We start from the raw sequence: 24,808 nt of genomic DNA on the forward strand, positions 1-24,808 counted from the left end.
AGCTCTTTAGACATTTTTACTTAACACATATCCATGCTACTATAAATTCCCTATTTTTTGGATCAACTTTCATTTGTAAGTTTCAATCTTATTTTCATTTACCTTCAATATACCTTCCTTCCAAAAATGCAAGGGCAAGAAAGGATGGTGAACCTAAGATAGAACTTTGGGAGGATTTTCTTCCAAGGCTTAAAATGAGGGTTCCACGTGTTCATGTACAAACTACATGGGCACATAAATCAAGATCTAGATAAGAATATTAGTCTTTTGTATTCTGCTAAGGTGAAAATGGCAGCATATAATTACCTATCACAAATTTTTATCTCTATTCCCCCTCCCACCTTAGATCTCCAATCTCTATCTATCAGACTTTCAATGGCATTCATAGAGAGCCATGAAAGTAATGGAATAACAAATAAGAGTTGGCATCATTAGTCCTTATATTTCTTCCAATGACTATAATCTCAATAAGCGGGCTTCCTCCCATTTTTTCACCATTTCTAGGTCATCATTGTCATCTAAGGTTTTTTTTGTAGGTTTTGGTTACAAGATTAAGGTTTCAATGGTTTCAAAAAGGATTGCATTTTTCTTCCCACTCAGGGCCTCTTTGAAAGAACTTGTGAAGGTTGATCCAATAAAGGTTAGGCCAAGAAGATCAAAGGCTTAACCCAAAGCCTTCACCAATTAAAAAAAAAGGGTTTCACTCCAAATAAAGCAATGATAGATTGTCAAATTCTTTTGTAGGTTCTTTTACTACCCACATTGTATTGCATTCATTTTAAGTACCTAACCTACACTTTGAAGCTTCAGTGAACATATTTTTCTTGACATAGTCCTAGGAATGCATCCCTAGGTTCAACATGGGATAGTGAAGAAAAATAAAGCCACTGCTGAGCCAAAACAAATAGGTCCAACAATTATATTGAAAATAGGTTCATCCATGTCGTATTTTTTCTGTTTAGCTTGTTTTTTCTTTTTGTTCATTTCTCCAATGTTTTAGTCCTTAAGCAATATAGTATCCAAGGATAATGAGTACTAATCTCCAATAAGAAAATTGTTTCCTTATCGACAAACACAAATAGACTTAATTAAGCTTGAATAGTATAGCCTTCAAAGCCAAAAAATTAATGCTATAAAACCAGCAGCACTTTGTGAATGAGACAACCATGATTCAGCACCAAATGAACAGTACTGCTAATAATTCAAAGGTAAGAATTTTAAAAAAGAAAAAAGTATTCAAAGTCACCAAAGCCTTTGTTATTAGTTCCTATACAACACGGTGCTTTTAAATTGCCACAAGCCGATGAAAGAAGATTAAAACCACACAATACTCACATAGAAATTCACAATACAATATAATTCGGTTGTCTAAATTTCTCCACTGCCCTAATTTTTAAAAAGTCATCTATCATATATAAATTCTTTATAATAAAAACAACTAGCAACAGATAAGACTTCAATAAAAATACAGTACACCATAGCATGCACTCGATCACCACCCTGCTTGAGAATAACTAAATAATAGGATATATGTATGCCTTCTAATGTATATGGCATAAGGGAAATATGCTACACTTCTATGGCTTTATCACAAACATTAGATCTCCTGCCACCAATATCTCAGTAGGTTGTGGATTGGTATAGACATATGAAACGACTGAGTTGTATGTCCCTGCTGGCCTGTGAAGGCCCAATACAATATATTCATACAAAACCTCTACGAAGAGTTCCATAAATGTTTTCCCTACAAAGCATTTTGGAATTGGAAGTTGCTCGAGTTTTCCAACAAAATCTTGATTACCTGCTCTGTTTACTTCAACTGATAAGAACTTCTCGACTATATCAACTGCATTACGATTAAAGAACGTAGCATACCTGCAAAAGGACAGCATTTTCTATTATTATCACATTAAAACTTAGATATATAATTTGCAAGTCCATATCCATATAAGATTTTTCTAACAAGGTACATAGATTGTTCAAGTATCGTACAAAAAGCATGTAAAAGTAAACATGATCTGCCCAATTATTTATTTGCGAGGAAGCAAACAAGCTTCCTCAAGTGTTACCCAAAAACAAAAACAGTTTTGTCTTTGTATAATCAAACTCATCAAGTTTACTCCAGGATAATTTATTTGATAGGTGATCAAACTAACAAGGAAAAGGTCGCACTACAACTTAAGAATGTCACCAGAAAAATTCAATTAAAAACAGCAATGAATCAAAGAAAATTACATCAAGAAATTAAGTGCAGCAGGGCTGAAACCCTTTCCCTCGATATATGGAGGTGAAAACATGTAGTCCGAAGCCCTGTTCCTAGCATAAATTCCACTCTCAAACATTTTGTTATTCATATGAAATTTAGGCCTCAAGTAATGAATGGCAGCTTCTTTCTGTAGTTCAACAATAAGGCGGTCCCTTGTTGGTCGAAGAAGGCGTTCAATGGTTGCAGCTATTAAAATGTTGTTTATATCAAAAAAGGCTTCTGTAATAGAGGACTGATCACTTTCATCTTTAGCTTCTTCCTCATAGCTGCGTTGTGCCAATATAATTACTCTTTCTGTAGAAGCAAGACAAAACCAATGAAACTGCTAAATTTACAACCAACAATGATGGATGTGAAAATCAGATGACAAGTTAACCCTCAAGTAAACATAATGTTGTTCAAAACCAAAACAACACTTAACACAAATTTAAATTAGTTTTTATGAAAATAATTCAGCTATAATTTTGACATTGTTGAGAGGCCCATCTAAACCCTTCGGAAGTCATATGTACATAACAAGTACTAGAAATTGAGTTGTCGAAATCTAAGCAAGATCATGTCAATAGGGAAAACATACGTGCCTGCTTGCATGACACCAGCCCGAACCAGATCTAGCTCATATAATGGTGACCCTTTTACAAAATAGACATCTTCAAACATTCCAACGCATCCCCATTCAGCAACGACTGGTTCTTTGGGATGTAAAATAACCACTGGTGGATTCGGTAGATATGGCATTCTAAGACGGCTAATGAAATAGAAAATGTTAATAGGCCATTTTCCCTGAATACACAATAAAATGTGTGGTGCATTCAGATCAATTACTGAAATGGTTCTGGTACACAAATTTTCCATTATAGCATCCACCCTTCGTTCCAAAACTGATGGATCAGGTTTCTCCCATTTTTGTTGTGGTGGCCAGCTTGTTGCAACATCTATTGCTTCCTCCAGTGAAAGTGTTTGATGTAGTGCTGCACTAGAAGTATTTTTATGAAAATGGGATTCCCTATGTGATTGACCATCATCATGGCTGGCAGAAATAATCTGTTGTATGTGGCTCTGATGTTTGCTTCTGTATCTCGACCTCATGAGTGGTCTAGAGCTTCCAGAACTCGATTTATTGCTACCATCATCATAACTCATTGAAAAATCAGCAGCTATGGGATCCATGGATTTTGTATTTTGAAGAAATCTTCGTGTCTTAATTTCTTCTAAGAGTTCTCTGTCTTGTATGGAGTCTTTTTTCTCAGAACAGGAAAGAAAAGAAGCTTGGTGTCCAAATTTAGAAACTTCTTCTGCAGCCCAAAGGTCTTCAGCGATAACTAAGCCAATATCAGAAGACAAAATCTGGTGCCCTTTTGGGTATAGAACTATTTCCCTTGTATCATCGATCAGAATGTCAAGACCAAATAGGATAACATGAAGCTTCCTGTAAACTATCTCTGCAGCCTGCTCAAGAGGAAGAAAAAAACATATTAAAGGATTGTTGTTGATTGAGGACCTAGAAATCTAATCACCACTACTGCAAAATCTAGACATATCAAACCCTCAATAATACACAATACAGGAAAGAGTTGTGCAATGCAGTCAAATCAAATATGGAAATGCCAATTTGTTAGTGACTAGCATTAACAATTCATTCCAGCTACATTGTTTTCCTCTTGATTGTCCCTCTTTCTAAGATAGCAAATAACAAATTCTATAATGTAGTTAGAGCAGGAGTAGACCAAAGTCAGAATACTTGTTTATTACCTCAGTATGGCACAGATTAAAGCTAGAATAAGCAACATGCATCTAGCTTCTTCATGTTGTCTAGCTAGAGCAGTCAAATTGCAATTTTGAAGCAATGACTGACCTCTTCAAAAAGTAACTCTTCCGTATGAAAGCAAGAAGGCAATATCACTGGAAACACTTCCTGCTTACGCCCAGCTGCATATTGCTGCACCCAATGTTCAGATCCTATAGTAGAACTAGAGACAACCAAGCCAGACTTGAACAGATTTGTCAAAAAGGTTGGCAGCCCTTTGATATGGCAGCTGAAATGGAGATATGCAAAAGATTATAAGTACTGCAGTGTTCTTTGGCAAATCAATTCACTGCACAAATTAAAAAAATTAACAACCTTCGTGCAAGCAGCTGAAAACGAATCGCTTCTGGGCAAACAATCTCAATTTCATCTCCTACATCATCTAAAATGGCACTGTTCTGATTCTCAGGTTTCAACATCTCTACAATAACTCGAACCCCTGTGCCGCAATGTCGATGTACGCTCAATGTACGAACAAATTGCGCTGCATCCTCTGCATCGGCATTCTTCAAGATCATAATTATCAGTTATTAAATCACCCAATGCAGCTTGATTGATTAGTTCATCTTTTATCTTGAATATAAAAACATATAGATTAGTGGTGGAAGCATCAACTTAAGGTAAGACAACCCACTTGGAATCCAAGGTTCAAAAATAGATAGTCTTATCACCAATCAGATTTTAGACTTTAAGTGACAGTATGTCCTTTCAATATATGCTTATGAATGGTAGTCACAAAATAAAGAAAAAACATGTTAACTGGATAGATAGAAAATTCAGAATCTCACCACAGCCTGCCGATCGGCCATTAAGAATACAGCTGAAGCCATCTTAGCACTAACACGATCAAGATCAAATTCGTTCAAAGGTGTGCCCTCAATAAACTCTACACGACCTTTATAATGTGCTAGGAGGGTTTTCATCTCGAATCTGTACATAAGAAGCACCAGTACATAAAGTGAACAAACAGATTTTTGAGAAACACCAAAAAGAAAAGGAGGATACAGCAATACATAGATTGGTACTGTAACAAATCCAGATATAAAACATTTTGAATAGAAGAATGCAAAGACAATAGAATCATTCAAAGTTAGAAGCTTACGAGGGTTTATATGGAGCCATAACTACAACTCTAAGAGGAAATGCTGGCATATCTGAACCAAAAATTAATAATGCAAAGAATTAACCAGTACCTTTAATTTTAAGCATACCTTATCTCTGAATATTCAAGAAGGTGTATTTACAAGACAGATGTAACAATTACTAGCTGTGAACCAAAAACTTCATTAGTGATTTTAAATTTTAACTTCCCAACCTTTATCATGAGAAGGATGATAAAATTCTGAAAGAAAGTCCTGCACAGTTCGATATGATAAATTTCCACTAATTATAATAAATCTTGAACCAACCACCTTTTGCACAGCGAATTTTCCCCCATATGGCCTGAAAACGTATAATTATTTGTTCATAAACTGTATAAAAATATGGCGGTATTAAATCATGCCTTGTGAGCATCCAAACAAAACAGATAATAGTTATTAAACAATTGTTTAGAGTATTAAAGTGCACCTCCGCGATGCAAGCTCCATGATTTTATTAATTTGTACAGGTAAAATGAACAAGGCTATCAATATGGTAAGTAACGTAACAGCACGGCCCCAGTCAGAATTCATTGTAATATCACCATATCCCACAGTCGAAATCTGTCCCAGAAAGAGAAAAAGTATCAGTTTTATTATGTATCAAACATCAAGGTTCTATATTCAAGGCCTGTTAATATAAAATTAGAGGATGTAGGCCATACTGTAACAATAATGAAGTAGAAGGCATGATAAAATGTTAAGCATCCATGAGAACCACAATTGTTCTCTCTCTTGATATGGAGTGGGGTGGCCTTTTGCTCAACCCAATGTAGCAGACCAGCCATAATAAAAACTGCACAAATGTAATAAATAAGAAAAGTTGTTATTTATTGCATACTAAAGGCATATAATAAGAACAATTCCTGAATTGCAGCGCAACTCATCTGCAACTCCCTATAACCGCTAAATTTTTTTTAAAAAAGCATAAAAGAATGAAAATTCATGTACTCTTAACAAAAATATAGTGTTATTTTTCATCCTTGGTACATTTTAGATACTAATAAGTATAGCTACAGAAACTGTGATTGGAAAACTAGAAACCAGTATAACTTTGTAGAACTGTTACCAGCCAAATATGGCTTGACCTATGTTTCAAATAACTATAGAAAATATGTTTCATCTGAGACTAGAAATGGGAGAGACGGGCATGAAAAAAATGAACAATATGAAGTCCAATAAAAGAAAAAAAGAGGAAACAAAACAGAAACTCTCCTAAGATTTCTTCGATTTATTTTCTTATGCCTTTAAAATCACTCTTTAAGTTTTTTGAGATCATCGTGATGGATTTGATATGGATTCAGCACGTTCTGAGATGGGGAACGTACAGGCCCTCAAGGACATTTAATCATACACATTGTCACAAGGTCAGTACCCTCTATCTCATCAAGGCTGGGAGAAGTGGCCATCAAAAAATCTCACAAGCAGGATATTGTTGGGGGCTAAACAAGGAAATTAGAAGTGATGGAGAATATTCCAGTCCTTAGATTGAATCATATCAGATTCAACGATTATTTCAAAATTGGCTACAACAGAATTGGTTTGCAAGTTTCTGGACATGCAAATTTTGTTGAAGAATTTATATGAATGGGCCCTTTCAATTTAAAAGATGCAGGGAGAGTATTAGATTCCTTTATGCCCCAGATGTTATTTTACTGTAGCGTTGTAATGAAGCCAAACATGATCAGATCTTCCAAGCAAGGCCCTGGTATTATAGAAATACACATTTTTTTATGAAAAGGTGACAGCTAGGTTTCAAGCCAATTGAGGGGATGCCTCCCTTATCACTAGTACGAATTCAATTCTTTAAGTTTCTGTTAAAGTTAAAGATCCAAAAGTGGTTTGTTTAGTAACGAGTAGTGTTGATTTCATAAATGTTGAGGTGGTTCACAGGTACGGTTTAGGGCTTTATAAAAGTCTCATTTGCAACAATGAATTATATTCCCACATGATATAGTCTATTATTTGTGCTTTAGTTCATTCATAATGTAAATATTGTTTTCCTCTGCATTGTCTGACACAACATAGCCAGAGGAAGAAGATGGATTATTGTTAAGAAGAAACTGGAAATCTGACTTGTTCAGTAGTTATCAACTATCAGATGATTGATATTGGGCATCTTCTTTTCTAATCAGCTAGACATAAAGATATGCTTTAAAATTTAGAGTTCTAAATATTTTTGACAGAATGAGCTACAAAATATGTGCTTTGAGTTTCTACGTTGTTCTTGGATATGTACAAGGTGGGATTTTGATCTGATACGATCCAATCCAAGGACTGAATATACAAGAAGGAAGGCTGGATCAAATGCATGCTATTAGATGAATTTCAGCATGATTGTATCAGGTAGTGTCAGAGAAAAAGGCAATGGATCTTTAGACTACAGAGGCAGTGACACAAGTATAACGTCCCTACTTTGAAATAAACTTTAGTAATAAATATTGATAATAAAATTAAAATACAAAACAATAAAAAAATAGAAATTAAAATTAAATATAAAAGAATATAATTAAAATTTAATTTAGTGAATGGTCAAACGACATGAAATGAAAAGTTGTGACTCCCTCAAACATGAGATATAAAAGGGATAAGAGAACCTCGTTTGAGGGGGTAATACAGAAGGGAATCAGAAGTGCAAATCTGATTTAAATAAGAAGTGCAGATCTGATAAGACAACAATTAGGAGGCATGACCCTTTAAAAGGATGCCTCTTTTCCAAGAGATGTGTCTCCTCAATAAAATAGGATAGTATAACAAGATATGGAATGAAGAGAGGAAGAAAGAAGGATAGGAATTAAGGAAGGTTAATGAAAGAAGAAAGGAATGGGCGGAAAATAAGTGACTTTCAAGGACAGAAATGGTGAAGGGTTGTGATCCTTTGATAGGGTGGTAATTATTAAAGGTTGTAGCACTTGCCAAGGGAAGGCATGATGAAGGGGTGTGACTTATCCCTCACAATGGAAGATATAAAGGGAAGAAGGTCTCATTTGAAAAGGAAGAAAACACATAAGCAAAATCTCATTAAAGAAGACATTCAACAGATTGAAGAAAAAATTAATTCTAATAAAGAAAATAAAATAATTTCAGATCAAACCTTGAGTCATCCAACAGAAAATACATCAAAGGAATTAATCTTCAGATCAGGCTTAAAACAGCAGTCTATTATTATTCTCAGATCTGCCCTTCTCAGCACTCATAGTCTCACAACCGCTGGTGGTATATATATACATGTTGCTTATGCATAATAGATAATACTTAAGTGTATATGGTGTTCTTGATTATCTGAAATCACTCTTGTGGGAGAAGCCCTGAGGAGTAAGATGTGGGTAGTGAGTGGGCTCATAGGGAGGCTGTCCTAGTAGGACCATTGCAGCCTAGGACAAAGAGGGCACTTACAGAGTCAAGTAACCCCCTAACAACCTCCCACCAATCCTGCAAGAGGGCACGTGTCTTCAGGAAGATGAGACATGAATGGGGAAAGCACATACAAGCCGCCAAGCAAGCAAGCGGGTTGTGGTAGAATCCCCTTGGGTTTGGTGTAGAAAGGGATTTAGGCGGACCCATCATATCTCTTCCTCCAAACTCTAATGTGCTTAGTAGTATTATTAGTAATCTATGATTATGATTGATTTACTCTAACCCTAACGATTAAGTATATGTATGTGTGTGTCTATGCCCATATATTTGCACATGTCGTGATTGCAAGATTCGAATTTAGGATTGCATTATTGAAGAAATATTTATTTGGTAAGATGTAACCCTCGCCCTAATTTGTTGCAATTGTGATTTTAGGGCAAATTAGGAAGGGGACATTACAAAACCACACTAGATGTACATTATTGGAAGGTGCTGCTCACAGAGGAATGCAAAGCAAAGGATCAGGCAGCAAGAGGATGTGTATAGGTGTCGATAAAAGATTATCAGTACTAGGAGATAGGTGACTGAATTTACAAAGTGGCAAAAAGAAAGTCAAATTTACAAATGCTCAAGATTCTTTGTTTGTTTTCCCTTCTGATCAAGGGGGTTTTGCTAGAGTTTATGATCCAAAAATGGTTTGTTTTTATTTGTATTAGTGTTAAGTGTTAGTCATATGTTAAGTCTTGTTTGTGGATAGTTTGTGGTTCGGTAGTTGTTGGGGTGGTTCACAAGAATTGTTGAAGACTTTGTAAATGCCTCATTTCTAATAATATTTATTACCCCACACAACACAGAATATTATTTATGCTTTATTCATTGGTATAAGTTTTCTTTTCTTGTTTATTGTCTAATCCTATAGTTCCTCCATGCATTTTAGAACAAGTGTCTTTAAATTTTGGAACTTGTAACATGAAACACAATCTATTGACTTGGAACTGAGCCAGCCTCTTCCAAAATCATTTATTTACAAGAGGGATTTGAACAGATCCAACAAATCAGTTTTGGTGATGTAGAGCTTTTTGTGGTCACTTTGCCTAGCCTTGAGATTCTAAGATGCATCTTTTTCAAGCTATGTTGACTCTCGTATCCTTCAGCTAAATATCCAATCAAAACTTGTAGACTGCTCAGCTAGTTGATGATCCTTGGGTAAAATGCCAAAGTGGATATTGGGCCTAAAATTCCTAAATTGCAATGCTAAGGTACTCCAAGTGGTTTCATGAAATAATTGTTCACTCAACAAAGAACAAGTAGAAGTTTATGCAATTCTTCCAAAAAAAACATTTGTAATGAGGTTGCCATTGCTACCTTAAATGGCTATAGTTTCTTGGGCTACAATGTCATTAAACCTAACAGGAAGGTAAATGCCCAATTTGGCAATCATCAAACACATATTGTGCTGGTATGAGTGGAACATGCTTCTTGCGGCTATATGATAACCTAAGTACACAGTTCTTATGAAAGACAAACAATTTCAGATTTATAGATATTGGTTGCCCATTGTTATTTTCTTGTTTTAGTACAAATCTTGGAACTTTGATCACAAGGGTTCACAAGCAATTTTCTTATTTCAAATTTTACAAAAACATGAGAACTACAAAATGTTGGTCAACCAACACTACGTTGTTGCATATGGAAAGAAGACATGAAGATTTTAAATTCTAGTACATAAGCTGGTCTCTGAATAAGTTTTGTACTCTATTTCTTCTATATAATGCTTTGCACTTGCTAGTAAAAGCTTACTATAAGCTCAATATTTAGAGAGTAGACCTGCCTATATATGTCTTCCCCCTAGATCTTGAGGCTCTCCTAGACATGATTTTTTTTTATGTATTTTTAAAATGGGTTTAAGTTTCTATGTCTAGCCCTTATTAGTACAAGATAATAGTATTAGCATATTTCTTTGAGGATTATTTTAGTCTCTGGCTTGTATGACAGCTAATTCATTTTAATATACAACAAGCTTCTGCTTAAATTAAATGTTTACCATATAATTTCAATAGATGGAAAGTAGTTGTAGATATGCATATAAATAATATTTAAAAACTCACTCTCAGAAAAAGCTTGGCAAGCCTAAAATTTGACTCAAAATTGGGACTCTGCAAAATTTTCAAACATCGAAGAACGCATAAACTGTAATGTCCCCATTTTTGGCAAAAGTGATATATGAACAATTAGCCTAGTTTCCAAGTTCTTTTGAAGGGTAATTGCTGAACAAGGGGGATCTCCAAAGTGCTTAGAGAGCACAAGTTTAGTTTTGCGGAGTTGTTGTTGGCAATGAGCTCAATTGCCCTTGGTGAGCTTAGTAATACTTTTGGAGTCGGTTTCGACCTTTTGGGAGCTCTAAACTTCATGGATGAGTGGGCTATTTTTAGTAAGCCACCTAGTTGCCTTTGATCATTGTCCCAAGTATTTAGTATCATGTTGGTATGATCAAAAATTGATTCTTATGGCATTTCAATGCTTCCCACAACTTGGGTTAATTATTGAGTTATTAATTAATTATTTACTTAAGTTGTCTAATGATGAAAAATAATAAAGAGACAGCATAGTGTAATAGCTCATTGAAAAGGTGTTAAGATGTGCTTTAAGTTGGATGCCTATGCTTGAGGGACTTTGCAAATGAAAAATAATATTAATTCTCCTAAAAGGACTTTCTGAGGGTAAAAGAATTTTCTATATTTTAAAATTGGTTATTTCCCTTAAAAAAAGTTATAAAAGGAGGTTGAGGGATGACTTAAGAGTTTAGACTTGTGAATGTGATATTGTTATGCTGTTGGAATGAACCTAAGTTCTTTCAAAGCTTCTTGAAGATGAAAACCCTCTTGGATTTGTTGGGTTTAGGGATGAAAAACCTCCTAGCTAGTTGAATAATTTCATACAAAGATCACCATTGTAATGTAGAGATGAGTTTCAATGTTGAGTTTCAAACATGGAGAGTTTTGATGTTTTTTGGAAGAAATTTGTTATGCTAATCTTTGGGTCGATTGATTTCATGTGGTTTTTTTTTTGTGTGTTTTGAGAGGTGTGTTGATTAGCTTGAAGTTGGCCATACCATTATGGAGATATCACTCAGGCACCATGTGTCTTTTCTGTTGGTTGTTGATTGTTAATGATGAATTTGAATGTTGCCCATTGTCATGTCCCCTCCCTGATCGTTACATATATATCCTAAATGAAGTAATTATTGATATTAACTAATATAATAATTACCAATGAATGATTATTTGAAATTTATTTAATAATTTATTACTAATAATATTCTTCAAATTTTTTATTTTTTTCAATAAAAGTGGATTATTCCACTAAACTTTTTTATTAATATTTTCTATAATATTCTTCAAATATTCAAATAAAAATAAATTTAATATATTATAAATTAAAATAATAATTTATGTTAGGTTACAATAACGATTAGTCATAGAGACTATCGATTTAAGGAAAGAGAATTGGCATTATTCAAATATGATTTGAATATAAAATTATGGATTATTAGGGAGAATTGCGATTACCTTATATGGCTTAAAGTCATCGGCATCTATTCCCCTTGATGTGCCACTCAAAAGAAGTAAGCAAGCATTCATACGAGATCTGGTCCGAACATGAGAATGTAGGAAACAATGATAAAGGCCACACAATGATAAAGGCCACCTCAGCAAGGATAACCCACGTGAGGACTATGAATGGAGCTTATCGCAAGTATCACAGATTAATATTATCAAAGCCGTCAAACATTTAGTCAACACAAGAATCAAGCTGCTAAATAGTCGATGAAACTGAAAGGAATTACGATATTAATAGATTGATTGTAATCAAATTAAGTTATGAGGAGGCATCAACGATTATCATAGTGAAAGAATGGAAATTCTAACAGAATAATAATATAGAAGGAAACGATTAATGAGCTGTTATGAAGAATAATGAATTGAAGGGACGTGACCCTACTAAGTGACTTATCCTTCCAATCATACGATATAAGAGGGCAGTAGTAGAACTTTATAAAAGAGGAAGGGAAGGAATAGGGACAACGATGGAATAGATTGGGAATTATCATATATAGTATGTGCTCATAAAAGGAGGTCAGATTACATCCCTCTTGATCATCATCAATTAGATCAGACCAGAATTGTAATAAAGTTACAGGCAGTAACATACTTGTCCTAAGTGGTATGCATAGGGAATGAGTTTAAAAGTAGGCTTAATATATGCAGCCCGATAATGTCTGTATGCAGAATATAATAATAATCCTAACATAGATTGCAATATGTATAATACTAATATTTAAACTCGTAACAATGGCAGACCAGATCTGTTATGCGTCAGATCTGTCCGCCTTTCTCCAGCCACAATATATATTAAACCCAAAGATGTAAATATCTTAATCTGCAATAAATCGTTTGGCCGAAAAAATTTTAAAAATCGGGAATCAGGAAAAAATTGGCAATAAATCGGCAAAATTATCGAACATTTGAAAATATATAATTTTTTTAAATATTCTAAAAAAACACATGTATACACTAAATTTATAGAACACAATAGCATATTACTGGTTTCCATCATATATAAATCATAGTTTGAGACTTTGAGTCAAATACATACCATATGGCATATAGCAAAGTGATATACCAAAAAAACAAGTTCAAGTTCTAAATAGTAAATACGATTGAGTCAAATCCATATTGTAGAGCCTAGACCACAAAACAAATCAGTGAAGTCTGAATACATATTAAGTTCATGGTTTCATATCATTGAAAATTGGAAATCATAGATTGCATTTGCGACTAAAGCTCAAAAAACTCTATTGCCGTTGAGTGGGTGCTGAAGTAGATGGTGTTGCAGCAGCTGCTGCTACTGCTGCAATATCCTCAACCGGTGATGAATCTGCCTCTTCTAGATCAACAAACTCATCTCCCGCCTCCTCATGTTCTGCCACCTCTGCCGCCCATTCAGCTGCCTCCCTCTCCATCTCATCTAACTGAGCGTCAGTGATAAATGCATCCACATCAATATCACCAATAGCACCATCAGGTTCAGCAATCCAATCCGCTGTGTATGGATCAATCTCATCAATGTCAAGTGCGTCATATGAATTGTTCCCTTGTACCCTCTTTTCATGCAGCCGAAGGTTGTACCACACATATACAAGGTCATTCAAGTGCTTCTGAGTCAACCTATTGTGCTTTTTTGTGTGAGTGGCCTCAAAGACACTCCAATTGCGCTCACAACCAGAAGCACTACAAGGCTGAGATAATATGCAGATTGCAAGCTTTTGAAGATTAGGCATTGTGGCACCATAATCTTCCCACCATAGATCTGCAAGCATACAAATTAGCATTTATAACTTGGTAAATATTTTTATAAACTTAAAGATTGAAATAAATGGTAAAGTTAAACCCATAAAATAGATTTAATAGCACATTTTTTTTTACCTGGCAACAGGGTGTCTCTCTTACGAATACCAATAGGTGAAGAAAACAATGGCCCATCTCCCTTCTTGTACCTCTGCAACTCATCAACAATGAGGTCTTGAATATTTTCATCAGGAACCAACCTCTGAATACATGTGTCAAGGCCAAGTTGAACCTCCTGATCTATTTTGAAATTGCGGGAGTAAAAGAACTTGGGGTTCAAATAGTAGGCAGCAACATGGATATGTTGGTGGAGTTGTCGGTTCCACCTTCGATCAATTATGCACCATATGGGTTAATATTTAGTCCTCTCTGACCCATACAAGTGTTGAATTGCCTCTTTGGCCTTATCCATGGCCTCATATAGATACCCTATGGGGCTTTTATCCCCATCCATCATCCGTAGAACCCTCACCAACGGTTCTGACAACTAGACATGACAAATTTAACAAAAATCAGCAATGTGTAATTTTAGAAAATTTAAAAATATATCATCAATTGAAATTTGAACTTTGAACACTTACATTGATGATCTCCTCCATGAGTTTGGCAAATCTATCATCAAAAACGGCCTTCACGACCTTCTCTGCTTCAGGATTCCTACAATAAGGGCTTTGCAACCATCTTTCACTCACAAACATCCTCTTCAGGTTGGGTAATGCACGTAATATGCTCTGTAAGTTGAGGAAATTCATGGCAAAACGTGTGACTCCTGAACGCACAAGATCCTTACCATCAGTGTGTTGTCTCATAAGCTCCAAGACCCATGTGTGGTTGTAGATGTACTTTGTGAAATCCCTTCCATCTTCAACCACATTCTTCACCCAACTAAGTTTCCCTATGTCCTCGAGGAGTAAATCAAGGCAATGAGCAGCACAAGGGCTCCAAAATAATGACGGATGCCGAGCCTGTAGAAGTTTACCCGTTGCCACATATGCAGCTGCATTATCGGTCACAACTTGAACAACATTTTGCACTCCCACTTGGGTCACCACCTCATCCAACATGTTGCACAAGGTTTCTGCATTCTTCACTTGATCTGAGGCATCAATCGATTTTAAAAATACCACCTGCCCCCCTGAAGCAACTAGAAAGTTTATGAGTGTCCTATTCCTACTATCCGTCCACCCATCAGATAAAATGGTGCAGCCATTCCTTTCCCAATTCCTCCTTTGTTGTTCCACCAGCTGATATTTGTTTTGGACCTCATCCTGCAATAATGGCCCACTCAACTCATAACGACTTGGGGACTTGAACCCCTTACCAAAAATGGTCAATCCATTGACCATTTGCTCCCAATATGGACTCTCAATAATACTAAACGGAATATTGTTGTAAATCCAAAATCTAGCCACTGTCGCTCTTGTCTGCTGATGCACTTCCTTATTCCCTAAAGTACCTAACAATCCAAGTTGTGCACCAGGAGTGTTACGAGGAATGAAAAAACCAGATGTATTGCTGCCCACCCCAAAATTTTCTGACTCTGTAGAACTAATATTCCTTGATGGGGCTGCCATTGCCTCTGCTGTCCTCTTTTTTTCTACCTTCTTTTGCTCAAATTCTGAAAGCCTTGCTTTTGCCTCCCTTTGAACCTCTTCAGGGCAATTGTCACATACCGTAATATTTTGTCCACTAATTTGTGCAAGATGAATTTTGAGTCGGTATATGCCACCGGTCATAGTTTTTGTGCAATGGTTACAAATAACCTCTCTTGCCACTGCACCTGGTGTGCCATGTTCCCACATAGGATCCCTCTTTCTACCACCACCTCTACTTGTACCACCTCTAGTTGCAGAAGCCGTTATCTTTTATAAAAATTCGAAAGACACCTAGCAAAAGAGACCAAACATGGATCAATAAATATACTTTGTCCATTGCTGATTGTTGTTATATTTATGGATCAATAAATAAGAAAGAAAGGAGGAGATTGTATTTGTAGTTGTGTGTTTTTTTCTTCTAACTTTTTCTCTTCTATTAACATAATGTGCTTTCTAGGCAGTATTTGTTGATTGTTGTTATATTTTCCATGTGCTTTCTGGGCAGATACTGCCCAGAAAGCACATTATGTTACAAAATCTCTATTTTTATTTACAAATTTGTACATAATTCGTACATTGATTGTAAGTTTGTAACAATACTGCCCAAATTTTGTAGGAATTATGTGCTTTCTGAATGAATTATTTACAAATTCATACAAAAAGCACATAAACATTCATGTTGTTAATTTCTATAACAAATTATGTAGGAATTATGTGCTTTTTGTATGAATTTGTAAATAATTCATTCAGAAAGCACATAATTCCTACAAAATTTGGGTAGTATGATTGTAAGTTTGCAACTATTGTTACATTATAAATGAAACTCTTGGCCATAAAAATTATATACAACGTAACAACACAATACAGATTAAGAATTACATTTAATCAAGGGTCTCTAGTTCTGGCAGGCAGAATCGCAGACTTTGATAGAGTTTAAAATTTAAATAATAAATATTAACTATTATAGAGAAATTTGTTCTCTTACTTGTCCCGTCGAATCTTGACTCAGACCGCGAATTTGCCAAAGACTCCCGTGAAGACAAATGAGTGCTAAAAGGTCAAAACCAATTCGCACACCTATAAGTCTAAAAACTATTGTTTCCTTCAGCCGCCGTCACATGAAGACTCGCGCGTGCTAAAAAACCAATACGCGGACTTTATCGGGTGTTAAAAGATATTCACTTTTTAGGGTTGCATGAAAATAAAAAATTAAAACTAAATCCGCTTTTCGACATGCGATTTTTTATGCTTTGCTCGCGATTTAATCGCAATTTAAACTATCAAAAGTTCACGATTTTTTAGAAAAAATCTGCCGCGATTTTAAAAGCGGTTAAATCATTTTCTATTCTGAATCGCGATAAATCGAGATTTAGCCAATTTTTAGAAGATATTTACATCCTTGATTAAACCAATGTTTTAAGCAGTGGTAGTATTAATAAGGTATATAATAGGTAATTAGCAGATACAACAGTAATTGGTTATATTATTTATTTAATTAATTTATTTTTGTGTATATATTCAAATCAGAATAAGTATTATATATAGAGAGAGTAATGATGAAATATATATATATATATATAAGACAAATAATATTTTCCATCGCTCAGATCGGAGAAAAAGATAGAATGGAGTAGCGAATGAGAAACCTTACCGATTGACTTGCTACCCCGAAACCGGGTGAATAAGTATTATATATAGAGAGAGTAATGATGAAATATATATATAAGACAAATAACAATATTAGATTGTAAATCAGAAAGAGCCCGTAAGATAAAAGACGGTAAGGAAGATATGTTTATCTGTATAATCTTTGTTATTACTGTCAGTGTTTAAGAACTTGGGAAAGGAGATGTTTTCATGTTGGGGACAACACAATTGGCTTGACCCTTGCTTTAAGAATTATGGATGTATGGTAGATGAACAATTTATTTATTAATAGTTAATTGGTGGGGCAGTGGAATATCACTGATGTGGATTCAGGTAAAGGAGGAAATGTCTCCTAATATATATCTAGTTTGAGTTATAAGTATATTAAAATAAATTGATGATGGTTAAAACATGTCTCAGCCTAGTAGGGGACATCACACCCAAGTCATACATCCTTGTCTCCTGAGTTGTACCTATTCGCTGGGAATGAGGGTTCCAATGTGAAGCAGTATTCTTTTTGAGATTCCTCCTTGCTGAACGATGGCATGTATCTTCCTAAAGTTTAGTAGCATTAATAACAGGTTGAACTTTTGACTTGGGCATGGTCAAAATGGAGTCGTACAGTTCACATAGCATGCATGAGGGTTCCAAGGTGAAGTATGTAATATCCCCAAACAGGGGTACTAGAAAAAGATAACAAATTCTACAAACTAGGGCACAGCATTCGGAAAAATTATTTGCATGTAAAAAACCTGAATTACAGTGCCAGATATTATGTCAGAATCAGATTTGAATTTACCATCTAAAGAAATAGTTTTCAGATTATTTTTCAGAGTTTAGAAACATACAACCACCACCTTAATATCTGCCCAAAAAAATTCAGTACTGAAATACAACAACTTCCCTTACATTTTCAGAGATAAAATATAGATAGATATGCATATTTTAATACCCAACTTGCCCAAAAGTCTGCTGTCCACAAACAGAAATAAATTATAGGGTTTATACATACCAAACATGCAAATTTGTCCTTGAAAAGATGGCCAGTTATAACGCCCAAAAAGAGGGCTTCAAATCCTAGTGCAATTAATTACAAACACCCTAAAATGCAGCTCCAAATTGAGGCGCGCAGGTCTGCTATAAAACCAGCTAGGGTTTGCTGCTCCATGTGGTCTAAATTTCTTCCAATAACTTGCAAATCTCCTTCAGATAATCACACTCCAATATTAGGGCAAAGCCCTAATTAAATGATGATAACAAGCATCAAAATCGTTGCTCCAAGGATGGTGAATAGGTCTGCCCCAAATCTGAAAAGGAAATCAAACCCTAAGCTCCACAAAATTACCCAATTTGTCCTTTAGGGCAAGTCGCCCACAATTCTATAATATGACGCTCCAAATCTAGGGTGAAACCCTAGGCAAATAATAGACCAACTCGCCAAATGAAGAATCCCTAATATCTGATCTTCAAATTTGATGTAGAATTTCTTCTCTTTTCACCAATCAATCAACAATGAAGCACAAGTAGATACCCGTCACAGAACTTCCAATGGATGAGCTAGGTTGTAATGTCCCCTACTTAGTTATACTTTAAATTAGCCTAAATTTGCCCAAATCTAAAATAGGTAATTAAGTTTATGGGAGTACCTTTGTATATTGTTAACCTGCAACACAAAATTAGAGAACACATATGAAGTAATACTAATAAATTGAAACATATACAAATGAATTAGATTGAGTGATACTATTCTTTAATGTATTAATTACCATTAGTATTATATTTGTTAATAAAATCAGATTGTAGGTTAGTTGCCATTCTTTATTGTCCAATTCTTAGTGCACTAGGGTAGGCTAGTTGGATAGGGTGTCCAAGAGACCCTCCACCCTAGGCCCAAGAGCATATGCTACATCCCTCTTGGCTCCATGTGGCAAGTGTTAAGAATCCATCATAGAGTGGCATACCCAGTGAGGTGTCCTATCGCCGTCCCCCCTCATCACAACCACCTCCTCTCTTAAGCCCAAGAGCAGATGCTTCATCCCTCTTGGCTCCATGCGGTAGGGGTTAGGCATCCACTTGGAGTGGCGTACCTAAGAGAGGGTCCCACGTAAATTAAGCATTGAGTTTGTAATTTATAAGTCTTGTAGGGGTTACAAGTTCCCTTAGTTTAACATTATTATACCATCATATCGATCATAATAGATTACACAATACGAGTGAAAAATGAGCAGATTGGAGAATACATGCAGTGAATGATCATAACAACGATCTGCTATCAATAATAGTATGCAGATTATAAAAAATATGCACAAACTTCATACTAGAATATAATCTTATCTTAACAATAGTTGGAGATTCAATCTCTTTATTATGTTCACCTCTTCCACCATTGTTCGATGCCTTTCCTTTGAGTGGTTGTTATGCTGTATATAAACCCTCGATTTGCATGGAAAGTTATGTCTTTCCAAACAGTCACTATCCTTGAAAAGGTGGTGACTCCTCATATCATGTCTTTTGCCTTAACTAATCAATATACTGCTGATTATTGTACCTGATCAAGGGTTATTAATAATACTTGTTAATGTAAACACAATTCTTATTGTTTCATTCAAAGTTTTAAAACTCGGATTCGCCACGGACTCGACAAACCAAAAATTTGGACTCAGACTCAAACTCGTGAAAGACTCGCAAAAGACTCGGCAAGGACTCGGCAAAAAAAAAACCGTAGTTTTACAAAAAACCATAAAGAAATTAATGCATTTAGAGAACATAAGAGCCATAATTGAAACATTACACATGTCATATGATCTACAAACACGCAATATTTGAAATTTCATCATTCATACTCATAGTTTCAACTCTAAAATGTATGATACCAGCATAAGTTTATAAATGTTCACAAAATTACATATAACGATATGTCCAACTCCAAATGTGAAAAACAACAATGAACAAACCAAAGAGAAGACTTCATCTTCCTCTTTGTATTTCTCCTAATATAGCTCAATTTTTTAGGCCTTGAGCTAGAAGTAGTAGCAGTGGGTGTTGTGGTATCTAAATGGTGAGATGATTCTTCTTCAAAGTCAAAGTCCTCATCCTCGTCTTCATCTTCGACCTCATCTTCATCCTCCATTTCATCCAATCTTGCTCCTTCTGCATCTTGTGCTGCTCCTCTCTCTATTTCTGCAATTTCTTCTTTGGTAAGGAGGACATCGTCACCATCATTTTGTTCATTCACGGTCCAATCACCATATGAAACAATTTCATCCAAGTCAATGGCCTCATGTGAAACACCCTCCACCTGTCTAACTCGAAGGCAAAGGTTGTACCGAACGAAGACTAGATCATTGAGCCATTTTTGTGTCAATCTATTTCTCTTCTTTGTGTGAATGCTCTCAAATACACTCAAATTTCGTTCACACCCAGAAGCACTGCATGGCTGAGACAAAACACGGATGGCTATCTTTTGAAGATTAGGCATGCCAGCACCTTAATTCTCCGACCATAAATCTACAAAAAACATTTAGAAATATTAGAATTGAGAAAAAAATGTAACAATCAAGTTTGTAGTTTTTATCTTGCAGTATTGAACTAAGTTACCAAAGTTTTTACCTGGTTGTTATTTTCCTCTCCTATCAATTGCTAGTTGTGATGAGAAGAGTCTCCCCTCTGCACTTTTGTAGATCTTGAACAATGAACATTTCCAAATTCATAAGTAGATAGTCAAAGTGTCAAACTCAAATTCAATAATGAACATTTCCGAATTCATAAATAAAGATAGAGCAATTGCAAATGTCAAATCTCACCTCCAACTCATCAAGAACCTTGTCTCTCAACTCAGGATCAGGTGCCATGTTATCAATGCATGCAATAACACTTGCCATGACCTCCTCATCAACCCTAAATGAATCAGAGAAGTAGAATTTTGGGTTCAAAAAGTAGGCGAAGGCATGTATCGGTTGGTGGAGTCGATTTGTCCACCTACGATCAATGATGCGCCAAAGGATTTCACATTTTCTTGTATTTCCACGATAGTAATGTGAAATGGCCTCTTTGGCCCTATCCATGGCCTCATAAATGAAACCCATTGGCATGCCCTCTCCATCCACCATACGAAGAACCCTTACCAAAGGTTCTGTCACCTAAAAATATGAAAACAAATTTTAAATTAGTACAAAATTAACCCCTAAAAAATAAAATCAGCAAATAGACAAGATTGTATAAAGTTTACTTTTGTGTTTGTTACTTATTGCAGTCAACTCCTCTCCACTTTTGGTGAACCCTTCATCAAAAACAATGCTCACAATCTTCTCTGCTTTAGGTTTTTTGGAGTATGCAGACCCCAACCAAGCATCTGACACAAACATCTGCTTAAGATGAGGAATGGCACTAAGAATGCTCTGCAAAGTGATTAAGTGGCTAGCAAATCGTGTCACTCTAGGTCGCACAAGCCATTTGTGTGTTTTCTCATCAAAGCAAACACCCAAGTATGGTTGTAGATGAATTTGGTGACACTTCTTGCATCTTCAACCACCTTTTTCACCCATCCAATCTTCCCAATGTCCTCTAGCATCAAGTCCAAGCAATGTGCAGCACAAGGACTCCATGTAATCATAGGATGCCTCTCCATAAGCATTCTACCTGCAGATACATATGCAGTTGCATTGTCCGTGATAATTTGGACAACATTCTCAACTCCAACTTCCTGAACCACCCCATCCAACAAATTACACAAAGTCTCTGCATTTTTTATTTCATTTGAGGCATCAATAGACTTTAGGAATACCATTGCACCATTTGAAGCCACCAAGAAGTTGAGAAGAGTCCTATTCCGTCCATCTATCCATCCATTAGATAAAATGCTGCATCCTTTTCTCTTCCAATACCTTTTCTGATCATCAACCACACCTTGTGTATTTTTTACAGCTTTCTCGTGCAATGGCCCACTGAAGTCATGACCTGTTGGGGCCTTAAACCCCTTACCCGCAACTGTTAATGCATTAACAAAACCTTCCCAATACACATTGTTTTCTGCATTGAAAGATAGATTATTGTAAAACCAAAAATTTGAAGCTGCTATCCATGCTTGTTCATGCTTCTCTCTATTCCATCCTGTACCTTCAAGTGAAGGTTGTGCACTTGGAACATTGCGTAGTACAAAAAAATTAGGGTTTGATCTAACAGGAGTGCCACTAGCCTCACCCTCATTGTCGCCAAAAGATGAAAGTGACTGATGACCACGAGTGTGACCAATGGGACCCGAAGTGGACAATGTGGGATTCATTGCAACTGCCATGGCTTCTTTTTTTTTTTGCCTTTCTTCCTTTTGCATATCATTCTCAACAAGAATGGCCTTCATCTCTCTAATAATCTCAGGAGTTGATTTGGCTCATGCCTCCACACCATATCCAGGTATTTGTGCAAGGTGATATTTTAATCTATTGATTCCACCCGTCATCCATTTTGTACATTTGGTGCAAGTGACCTCCCCCTTTTTGCTTCCTGGAATCCCATATTTCCATGCTTTATCTCTTTGTCTTCCTGACCTTGGGGTTGCCCTTGGAGTTGAACTTGCCATTGCTGATTTAACATGAAAAAATAAAAAAATCAGCAGAGTTTTATGGAAAATCAACAAAAAAAATGACAATGAATCATTTGGGAAAAATAGCATTCAAAAAAAAGAAAAAAATATGAGGAAATAACTTAGGAAAGGAAATAGAAAAAAATTTGGCAGCATATCCCCTTGTTTTTCAAGATTTTTTTGATTTTCAAAAAATTGAAATGATTCAAATGAAAAAAATAGAAAGAGAAAAAATCCTTACCTAGATCTCTTTTGCTGATTTTATCTTCTTCCCTCTCCTCCTTCAAACCCTACAAACCTGCTATAACCAATAAACAATGCCAAATGAGTTGAAAAAATTAAAAAAAGCGAGTTTTAATGGTTCTCGAACGTGTAATCTGGGTTGCGCGAGTCCTTGCGAAAGACTCAGGAATCCGAGCAAAAGACTCACGAGTCCGAGCAAAGGACTCGCCAGGACTCGCCTCACAAGTCCTTGGCAAGTCGACCCGTGGCTCCCATGGACTCACGAGTCCGTGGCGAGTCCACGAGTCTTAAAACTATGGAACTTTCATTAATCCATTTGCTAACATGTTAATGTTGCATTGACGTATAATAAGATCTCTACCTGGATTGGTATCACTGCTCTGCAATAATTAAATGCACCTTTTTGGATAGTGCTCATTGTTTTTAGATCATCCTACGCATCAGCCTTATATATGCCTTTGTTTGAGTATCGAAATGGTCTATAACTTCATAACAGTTTAGTTCTGTTGCTCCTATCACAACGTGCGTTGTATTGAACATTGGTTGTCCCCGCACACTTTGGAATAGACTTTGGGGAATCCACGGAGACCCACATATCACTCCATTCCTAGAGGATATTGTTGCAAATTATCTCATTTCCCTATTAGATGCAAATTGCATACCCTTTGATTATGATACATAAGAGGAGCTTGTGTATATCACAAGTCTTGCATGTTTTGATGGCTCAGAGGCGTGTCTCCCTGTTTCTCCTCCTAACATTGAGATCCTATCTTCATATTCTGTTTTTGCTAATCAGCTTGGCATCACCCCATATTTGGACCCTATTGATTTAGTGCAATAGGACATTCATCTTCTTCTAAACATTGCTACATGGGATTTGTATCTAGCAAACATATCATCCTTTCTTGTGGAATGTTAGATTGCAAATTTGGAGGATTATCTTAAGGACACTCGAATAGTTTTTAGAGGCACATATAATTTGGATTTCGATTTCCTATTCATCTATCTCATGGGAATTGGTTCTCCAACCATAGTAGATTTGTTTCTTCCTAAGGAGAAAAATAATGTTTGTAAGTAGTAGATAATGTTCTATCTTCAAGATTTCATCAGTGGTATATGAGCTACTTATTATGGTGGGGATCCATATCCTCATTTTATCTCTCCTATTGAGAGGTCATTGTTGTGAACTTTTTCACACATTGCCCCATTGCAAATGGGGACCCCCCTTTTTTTTTTTTTTTTTGGATTTTGCCTTGGCGTCACAACTGCTAATCACCAATCTTTTTGCAATAAGGAATTAGAGGTTTTGAGGAGTCACCCAAGCCAAATAGGGATATCATGCTCTAAACAATGTCTGGACACCATCAAAGTGCTAAGAAGGCCCGAAGGACAAAAAACGCAATTGCTTAGGGTCAATTCTAACACCTTCCTATTTTTGTGGGATTTTGTTTTTTTGTTTTTAGCTTTTTTCAGCTTTTTTGAAAGTTGACCTAGGATTGGGTCACTCAAGTCATGGCAACAGGGTTCCTATCTTCAAAATAAAAAATTTGCATCTCCAGGTGCAAAAAGCAAGGGAAAATCTCCAAACTGGGGTGTTGATCTAGATGTTCTAGACAAACAATGAGTTTTTGAGCAAAAAAATTCATCCAAGTGTTCATGAAAATAGAGAGGTCAATGTCTCAGGCTGGTTCAAAGTTTGCCATCAATGGAGTTGGCCATGTCCAAGAAAATGTCCGACCTATGAGAAAGTCTGCTCAAGGTAGGAGTT

General features: G+C 35.9%; 1 protein-coding gene across 1 annotated transcript in view; it reads right to left on the reverse strand.

Moving 5' to 3' along the window:
* Positions 1–1,342: 1,342 nt before the first annotated feature.
* Positions 1,343–24,808, reverse strand: part of LOC131052261 (uncharacterized) — a 55,299-nt gene continuing 31,833 nt past the window's right edge. The window contains exons 9-18 of the mRNA XM_057986887.2: positions 5,878–6,008; positions 5,643–5,776; positions 5,389–5,516; positions 5,176–5,227; positions 4,862–5,003; positions 4,389–4,579; positions 4,122–4,302; positions 2,848–3,715; positions 2,236–2,560; positions 1,343–1,875 (exon numbers count right to left, since the gene is read on the reverse strand). Coding sequence (XP_057842870.2) covers positions 1,578–1,875; positions 2,236–2,560; positions 2,848–3,715; positions 4,122–4,302; positions 4,389–4,579; positions 4,862–5,003; positions 5,176–5,227; positions 5,389–5,516; positions 5,643–5,776; positions 5,878–6,008 — 2,450 coding nt within the window. The 3' untranslated portion in view covers positions 1,343–1,577. The remainder of the gene's footprint in view (positions 1,876–2,235; positions 2,561–2,847; positions 3,716–4,121; positions 4,303–4,388; positions 4,580–4,861; positions 5,004–5,175; positions 5,228–5,388; positions 5,517–5,642; positions 5,777–5,877; positions 6,009–24,808) is intronic.

Source organism: Cryptomeria japonica, chromosome 1 (genome assembly GCF_030272615.1).
Source record: "Cryptomeria japonica chromosome 1, Sugi_1.0, whole genome shotgun sequence".
Classification (NCBI taxonomy): domain Eukaryota; kingdom Viridiplantae; phylum Streptophyta; class Pinopsida; order Cupressales; family Cupressaceae; genus Cryptomeria; species Cryptomeria japonica.